General features: G+C 37.9%; 1 protein-coding gene across 1 annotated transcript in view; it reads right to left on the bottom strand.

The window, feature by feature from the left end:
* Nucleotides 1-721: 721 nt before the first annotated feature.
* LOC149821072 (cinnamoyl-CoA reductase 2-like) overlaps nt 722-9,676 on the bottom strand; it is a 57,274-nt gene continuing 48,319 nt past the window's right edge. Inside the window, exons 5-6 of the mRNA XM_089982873.1 lie at nt 1,434-1,620; nt 722-1,339 (exon numbers count right to left, since the gene is read on the bottom strand). Coding sequence (XP_089838999.1) covers nt 1,195-1,339; nt 1,434-1,620 — 332 coding nt within the window. The 3' untranslated portion in view covers nt 722-1,194. The remainder of the gene's footprint in view (nt 1,340-1,433; nt 1,621-9,676) is intronic.

Here is a 9,676-nt window from a genome sequence, read left to right as displayed (position 1 = left end):
CCGGCAATGAAGAGGATGACTTGGACCTTAGAAAGAAAAAACCTTTTGAATTTTTTTTTGGCTTTTTTTTAATTTGTTGGATTTTTGAAATATTTTATTTTTTTGGATTAAAAAAAAGAGATGTTAAACTTGATCACCCAAATTCCCAAAATCATCTAGCATAAAAAGCAATTTGACTCCTTATTGGCATTTAGCAATTTATTTCATTCTTACTCATAACCAATGGGTGAAAGGATAAAATGGCAATCACTAGCACCAATATGTTCTTTGGTATGATTTTCCAAGTCCATTATGTGGCCCTGGAAAGCACTTTGGGTATTTGGTAATCACCATTCAACTCCAACATAACATTCAAGAGTTGGCTGATGTTTGGTTATTGTACCTACATGTAGGGCTGGGAAACAAACCATGCAGCGAAAGTTGTTCATAATCAGATGGTGTAGATGGCAAGCTGAGCCACGAGCTGCTCATCGAGCATAAACTAGTTGAGCCCTCAGCCTCTCTAAAGCCGATTACATAGCCAATCAAAACAAGAACAGTGGAAGGTTGGTTAAATCAAATTGAAACTTCGATTAAAGATTCTTAGAACCAATTTACTCGTGCACCAGATGTTTATTTTGCACCAGAAAGCATGGAGTGGCGTGCACGCTAACCAACAATAACTTGGGCATGCAAGGACTCAGAAACATTGAAAAAAAAAAATCAAAAGCACGATTTGATCTTCATTCAAAAAATCATCAAATAAATAAGACTCCATTAATGCATAGCAAACTATGTCACAGATACTCCTTTTCATCCCCGCATATGTTCCCCTATATACTAGTCATTAAAAACTTCATAAAGCCAGCCGTATCTCGGTATTGGCAATGTCATAAATACAAAACATCCTAAATAATGCTTTGGAATTACTCTCTACATTCTACAACATGGATGCATGCATGGTATCACAATTACCTAAATGGAAATCCAATACATCAAAACTTCATCAAACGCATGAATGGTGAAACAAGAAGCTAAATGAAATTGCTCCTGTACAGAATCAGAAGCACCAGAAGGTTTAAACAGTATTTCTGATGACGAACAGATTATCATTATGTTCATAATATATTTTCTGCTGAGAAAAATCTCAACAAGCAGAGGAAGACCGTGAAAGCATAGAAAATGCATATCATATTGGATTTTTGTTGAAATTATTCAGGTCAAGAATCCTTTTTCTTTCAGAGTGGCAACAGAATCCTTGATGATTTGCTCCATAGAAGTAAACTGTAGACCTAAGTCGATCAGCTTTTTGGCTGCATGACTTTCCCTCAATAACCCTGGCTGGGTTTCTTCAGTGAACCTACCCGCACAAATGAGTACCAAAGATAGCAGTAGGCAAAATGAAATCAGTATTAAAGTGTATTTTAAATTTTGTTTTGAGAGAATCTACATACCTAAGCAACTTGTATTCTGGATAAAGTTTTGCAACAGTATCTACAAAGTCACTCCAATGAGCTATAGCTTCAACACAAAGATGTCTTCCTGATGCAGAAACATTCTCATATAGTAGAATGTGTGCTAGAGCCACATCTTTGACATGCACAGAACCCATATAAAAATCTTTATATGAATCGGTAGACCCTGCAGTGAGAGCATTTCAATAGGTCACATTCTCATGATCGAAGACGTAACAAGTGAAAGGGTTAAATGTGATGACCAGGTGTCCAATACATAGTGTGTGTTTGCCCACCAATCTTGTGCTCAAGCACCAATAGTAAGTTGTATAACTGTAACAGACAACTACTTGAGTACATAAGATTAACTCATTCGAAATACCTGATAGAAAAGATGTATCGATAAGGCAGGAAACCACACCTGACAACAAATTTTCTCTTCATTTTTACTTTACTAATTCACTTGTGATGGCATTCTGTATTTCTCAAAAATAGTATGATGCCTAGTAGGCATAGCCATCCAAATATAAACAATGGGATATCACCAGTAGAACTCGGCTAGCTATGAAAAGAAATATAAACTTATTTCTTTTGTACATGTCATGCATCATATTTGTAAGTTCTAACATTGTGAAAGTGTGTATCATGTGTTGCAATTCCCTTCTAGGGCTTTTTTAATATATATAATACACATTCAATATGCATTTAACAATACAGCAGTCGTGTGTAGACAGTACCCATCTGATTTTGCATCATTTTCAAGTTCTACCAGCCATAACATCCCATAACTGTTTAAAGCATAGCAACACAAACAAAAGTCATCCATGAAATCAATAACTTCAGTGCAACACTGAGATCACAGTAGACAAGTGAACTTAATTAACAGTACCAATTCTAGAAACTACACAGCATTTGACATTGTCAACATCTGTTACCAAAGGCAGTTACACCATCCAATTTTCTTTTTCCAATTAAAGATGCTATTAGTGAGTAATAGAATATCATATATCAAAAATTCACACAAGCATATGTGGCATACACATGGCAATAAGGTACAGGGCATGGATAATTATATGGAGTTTTCGACAAAGAATGTATATAAAGGAGATCACATGATTGAAGTTATCAAGAAAACATAGATGGGAGTTGTGACTCCCCAGTCTGATCAGTAAAGCATCATGCTCAATGTATTAGATGCATATGTTAATATTTTGAGCCAAACATTCTGGAATAACATGCATAGAAGGTACATTCCTAAAAGCAAATGGGAGGTGTGCTTACTGGTCTCTACCAAAAAAATTTACAAAGAAAACTCTAAATTGCAACCAAATCTGTGTAAAAATTGAATTTATCAATTTAATATCCAACAGTAAAGAAATTTTGAATCCGTGAGAAGTCATCAAAATTAAAATTTAGTGTTCACTAAGCTTTCCAAATGTTGCATGTAGAGAAAAAAAGTCATGTTTGATAGAGACCACGCAGAGAAACGAGACTTAAGGGTGGAGAAAATTAACCCCTTATAATTTTGATAAAAGGAAAAAGAGCTAGAATGGTGAAAATTAAAATGGCCTCCAATGCATTTCTCTACCCAAATTTATATAGTCTAAACTGTAACACTGCTGGATATGGAGCTGCCAGGAAAGCTCACGTTCAAGTAGAAAGCATCTAACAACTTGCAAACCATCTTTACCTCTAGTCAATCAGCATCTTTTATCTATCCACTTGTGCTTACTGTAATAGAAGTCTTGATGTTTGATTAGTTTAAACTTTAAACTACCAACCCTCTTCCAAATAAGGAAAGTCGGAACAGAAAATGGAAACAAATCCAGAACAATGAAAAGTTGACTTCATTCTTAAACTTTAAGCAAGTCCTCCAAACAAGAAAGAAACAATTTCAGAACATCTTCCAAATAGGAAACACAGCTTTTACAGGAATCCAAGAGGTACTCCATGTCAGAACAAAATTCTACAACTATCTATTCAAAATATTTTTAAATTCTCTACTACTAGTAGTATTCTTTTTTTAGCCACAATACAGTCTCATTCTGATTTTATAATTTAACAGATTCCAAAATTACCCCCTGTTTGGACAAGCTTATAAATTGCTCCTTGCCATTTATACTTATTTTACATCTGTTTGGATCTATTTTTATTTATTGTTGGCATATATAATTTAAGCACATTTTATAAAGAAGAATCTTAACTTCACTTTTAATTAAGTGAATGTTTCTGTCACCAACTGTTTAAATTAAAATAAAGAAGAAAAGCATATTAGTGGGTAGTGGTGATGTTGAATGGTGGTGGTGGTGGTGGTAGTGGTGGTAATGGTGATGGTGATGACGGATGGAGGTGGTGGCAATAGTGGTGATGGTGGTAGTGATGGCAATGGTGATGGTGATGGTACTGGTGGTAATGGTAATGATAGTGGTGGTGGCAATGGTGGCGGTGAAAATGATGATGATGGTGGTGGCAATGGTGATGATAGTGGTGGTGGTGGTGGTGGCAATGGTGATGATAGTGGTGATGGTGGTGGCAATGGTGATGATAGTGGTGGAAAAGCAGTGGTAGTGATGGTGGTGGTGGTGGTGGTGATGGGGATGATGGAGGTTGAATGGAAGAAAATAAGTAATTGTAAAAAAAAAGGTAGGTCTCGCCTTATTTTTGAAAAAAGAGGTGAAATTTATAGTCATTAGAAAAAATAAAAGTAAAAGATCCAAACACTAAGGGAGACCTACTTTTTTTTTACAATTACTTATTTTCTTCTATTCTACCACTATCACCACCATCACCACCTCACCACTACCACCACCATCACCAGCTCTCTATCGCCACCACTTCTCCACCAGCACCACCATTGTCATCACCATCACCACCATCACCATCTTCTTCACCGACATCCCCACCACCACTACCACTTCACCACCATCTCACCACTACCAACACCATCACCAAGTCACTATCGCCACCACTTCTCCATCACCACCATTGTCATCACCATCACCACTACCACCACCACTTCATCACCAACATCCCTGTTAGAAAGTAACCCTATCGTTTACGGAGAGAGAGAAGAGAGAGAGAGAGAGAGAAGAGAGAAGCAAGGGGGTTCAGTCCATCGTGACTGCCCTCTCATTCTATTAATAACAAGAGTGTTAAACACTAGGGTACTAAAATACCCCTTAATACAAGATTAATTTACATCATACATAAACTGGGTCTGGACTCGATCCATTACATAAATGGATCGGGTCAGACATATACATAATGAGGATAATGACGACTTCTTTTCAGCCTCCCTCAAGTTGTGCATGGTGTTGGACCATGAAAAACTTGTTCTTCAGAAACCAAAACCTATCCTTTGTCAACCCTTTAGTGAGGATGTCAGCAACTTGTTCCTCAGTTGGCACATACATAGGCTCAATCTCTTTGTCTTCAACCTTCTTCCTAATAAAATATTGATCTATTTCAATGTGCTTTGCTAGACTATGGTGAATGGGATTGAATGACATGTTGATGGCACTTTGGTTGTCACACAACAACAGTGACCGAGCAATCGGTTCTCCCATTTCTGTCAGGAGATGTCTTATCCATGTACTCTCGGCCGTGGCAGTGGCCATCGATCTGTATTCAGCCTCAGTGCTTGATCTAGCAACCGCCTTTTGTTTTCTACTGCTCCATGATACCAAGTGTGGCCCAATGAAGCTGCAATAACCGGATACTGATCGTCGTTCGTCTGGATCACCCGCCCAATCAGCATCAGCATAAGTGACGATCTCATGGCCCCCGCCTGGATCTAATTCTTTGTTGTATACCAGCCCATCACCAACTGTACCCTTTAGGTAGCAGAGTATACGTTTGACTGCCTCCATATGTGACATACGAGGTTCATGCATGAACTGGGATACCTGATTAACCAAATATACTATGTCAGGTCTAGTAAAAGTCAGGTATTGCAACATGCCAACTAAACTGCGATACTTAGTGGGATCTTCATATATATCCCCTTCTTGTAAACTCAATTTCTGATGAATGACACTTGGAGTTGTTAACGGCTTACAATCTGTCATGCCTGCTCTGCCGAGAATGTCCAACGTATATTTGTGTTGAGTAAGAGTAAGTGTATCATTTCTGTTATCAACTTCTACCCCAAGAAAATATCGCAGCTCTCCCAAATCTTTTATCTTAAATCTCTGATTTAATAACTTCTTCACCTGCTCAATGTGAATTTTACAATTCCCTGTGATGATGATGTCATCTACATATATCAACAGAAGAGTAGTGACTCCTTGTTCATTGTGAATAAATAATGAATGATCCAAAAGAGACTGAGAGAAGCCATGCCGTTGTATTTCTAGAGAAAAGCTATCGAACCAGGAACGAGAAGCTTGTTTCAAACCATAGAGTGCTCTCTTTAATTTGCATACATATTTTTTGGCATCTCGTTCTGCATATCCAGTGGGTTGTTCCATGTAGACCTCTTCTTTTAAATCCCCATGCAGAAAGGCATTTTTTACATCCAACTGGCTCAATGTCCATCCATGTTTAATGGCTAGACTCAACACAATGCGAATGGTCCCCATTTTAACTACAGGACTAAAAGTTTCATCAAAGTCTTGGCCTTCCTCTTGTGTGAATCCCTTGGCTACAAGTCGAGTCTTGTACCTTTCGATGCTCCCATCTGGTTTATACTTTATCTTGTACACCCATTTTGACCCAACAACATTTCTGTTCAGTGGTCTAGGTACAATCTCCCATGTCCCACATTCATGTAAGGTCTCTATTTCTTCATTCATTGCTTCTACCCATCTTCTAGAGCTCGCAGCTTGATAAAACATGAGAGGCTCATCCTCTTTACTTATGGATGTCAAGAATAACTGAAAATCCAATGAAAATTTTTTATAACTTACCCACCTGTCAAGCGGATGTCGAATCCGTGAGGATTTTCTGATATCCATTTGCTGCGAAGCGGATGATCCAGATGGATCCGTATTCCTACAAGGAATGAATGAGGGTTCTTTCTCTCGCCGGGTGTACACAATACCCTTATACCTTGTTGGCTCCAAGTCATATGTAACAGTTTCCTCCGTTTGAGTCTCATTGGTTGAACCCTTATGTGGCTCCTTCTGACTGCAATTTTCTGGACAATCTACTTTACCATTGGAGAAGAGTTCTGAATTTAACCAGGGGTAGTATACCTCAATGTTGGAGCTTGAGTTGTCAGTATCCACCATAGTTGAATTATTATCCTGATCAGCAAAGTTCATTTCATCGAAAATAACATTCCTTGATATTTTGACACGCTTACTCAGGGGATCATAACACTTGTACCCTTTGTAATCTTCTGCATGCATTTTAAAGCCTTATCTTGGAACTTGTGCCTGAGTGAGCTGTCAATGTGAACATAACAAAGAGACCCAAACACACGTAATTCATGATAATCAGGTTGTATGCCAAAAAGAGAGAAGTATGGTGACTTATTTTCTAAGATACTCATGGGCAATCGATTTATCACATGAACTGTGGAGTGGAAGGCATCAGTCCATAATGATACAGGGAGATTGCTCCCATGCATCATGCTCATTGCAGTCTCAACAATATGTCGATGTTGTTAAAATGTATACCCAAAAACATTATTGTAAGTATAAATATATATACTTATATATCTAGAGATACGTATACATATGTTATATGTATACGTATCTCTATATATAAGTATATATATTTATACATTTTTTCCCTTTTTACCCAAAAAGGGTATTTTAGTCCTTTTACATTTTGCGCATATTCCATTTGGAATATGCTGTAATTTTTCCTTTATTTTTAAATTTCTTTTATTTTTTTTTCTCTTTTTGTATTTACAAAAAGGTGCATTGGGGGTCTCCCCAATAGAGTCGTTGGGGAGCCCCCAACGGTCACAATTGTGACCGTTGGGAGCTCCCCAACGACTCCTTTGGGGAGCCCCCTTGCACCCCTCCTTTCTTGTATAAATAGGGGTGTTCCCCCTTGTTGTAACCTAAGCTTAAGAGTCTCAAGCATTTGCTTTTATTTATGAAATACATGCATTATTGCATGTTTATTATTTATACGCTTTTTGCGTATTTTGTTCAAGTGTTGTGAGAGTGCTTTCGTGCACTTCTTTTATAAAGTATTTGTGCTTGTATGTGTATTGTCTCTTCGTAGACAATTTTACATGGTATCGGAGCTCGGTTGGTGATTGAAGATCGTGGGATCCTCTTTTGTTCGAGTGCCTCGAAAACCGTGCCTTCGGATCTTTAGAGATTGAAGTGGTGGATCTTGCTTCTCAAATATTTTAGAAGGATCTTGTGCAAAGTAGAAGTTGAAACCTTGTATTGGTACGTCTTTTTTCTCCTTCTCTTTACGCCTTAATGGGTGAGAAAGAGTCTCACTTTGCCCTTGGCTTCAAGTTGAATGGGTCCAACTATCATATTTGGGCCGGGAATATGGAGGCCCACATAAAAGGAAAAGGATTGTGGGGTTATGTGCAAGGAACGATTCCGGAACCGGAACCCAAGATAACCGTAATGGACGGAAGTGAAATCAAGATTCTTGAGGGAGAGGAAAGGATCAAATCTCTTGAGGAATACTCCAAGAAACACGACGAATGGGAAATGAAGAACTTCAAGATTCTTTCTTGGTTCTTCGCATCCGTCGAAACAAAGATTAATGCCAACATTATCAAATTCAAAAGAGCATCGGAAGCTTGGCATTATCTCGAGAAAATGTATACATCAAGAGACCTATCCCATAAGTATTACCTTCAAAAGAAGGCCCTCTCTCTTACTCAAGGTGAAATGTCTATTAGGGAATATTTTGCCGATCTTTCCTCTATTTGGGATGAGCTCTCTATGCTCGAACCAAAATGGAGTGGAGAGGCAATTGAATTTCGCCACAAGCAACTTGAAGAAGATCGTTTCTTCAATTTTTTGAATGGGTTAAGACCGAAATTTGAGCAAATAAGGTCATCACTTCTATCCTCATTTACTCCTCCCTCTCTTGAAGATGTTCTCACCAAATTAAGTGGTGAGGAGACTCGTATGAATTTATGTAAACAAGGATCAAGTGTTCTTATGGTTCCTTGTAATCATGAAGAAAACAATGAGGTTAATGCCGTATCAAGACCCAGAAATAATGTAAAGACCTATCGTCCTCCTCATTTTAAATTCCAAAATCAAGGAGGAGATGGTGGACAAAGAGGAAAGAGGGACTATAGAAAGATTATATGTCACTTTTGTAAAGAACCGGGGCATATCAAACCCGTATGTCCCAAATGGAAGAAGCTTCTCGCTATGGCCACCACCGGTGCACCACAAAAGGAAGAGGCATCATCAAGTGGGTCACTCTCGTTGAACCAAATAATGGAAGCCCTTCAACCTCTTCTCAAGGGAGCTACATCCGGTGCCGCCGTGTCTACTTCCTCCATTCCAAGTAAAGTCTCTTGGCTTTTGGACTCAGGTGCATCTTTTCATATGTCCCCAAACATGTTTTCACTTTCCGATTATTCAAAAAATGTCTCTCCATCCTTTGTTTCCACTGCGGATGGAACCTCTCTTGAAATTAAAGGAATAGGTAATTTTGAAACTCAAGATTTTTTTATTCCTAAAATTAGATTTATACCTAAACTTAACTTAAATCATCTCTCTGTTTCTCAACTCTCGGACCATGGTTGTGATATTAAATTTTCATGTGATAAATGTTTAATACAGGATCGCTTGTCCGGGAAATTGATTGGGGAAGGCTTTAGAAAAGGCGATTTATACTACATGGAATCTCTTCAAGTTCCAAAATCGTTTTGCAATGTTGCCCGAAACAAAGATATAAATGTGTGGCACAAAAGACTTGGTCATCCTAATATCACCAAGTTATCTTATTTACATTTTGCAAAGGACCTATGTAAAAGTTCTTTTTCTTGTAATGACTGTATTCTCGGAAAAATGCAAAGTTTACCTTTTGAGCAAAGAACTATGTTCTCATCTAAACCCTTTGAAATTGTTCATTCCGATGTTTGGGGACCCGCACTTGTAGTCTCAAAAGGAGGCTTTTCTTATTATGTTATTTTTGTGGATGATTTCTCTAGATATTCATGGATCTTTTTTCTTAAGTTCAAACATGAAGTCTTTTCGTGCTTTAGAACCTTCCATTCAATTATCAAGAATCAATTTAATAGTAATATAAATATTTTCAGAAGTGATTCTGGAGGAGAATATCTCTCCAACCAATTTAAA

The sequence above is a fragment of the Nuphar pumila genome, chromosome 12 (assembly GCF_984573655.1).
Source record: "Nuphar pumila chromosome 12, dmNupPumi1.hap1.1, whole genome shotgun sequence".
NCBI lineage: Eukaryota > Viridiplantae > Streptophyta > Magnoliopsida > Nymphaeales > Nymphaeaceae > Nuphar > Nuphar pumila.
This window is presented reverse-complemented; position numbering and strand designations above follow the sequence as displayed.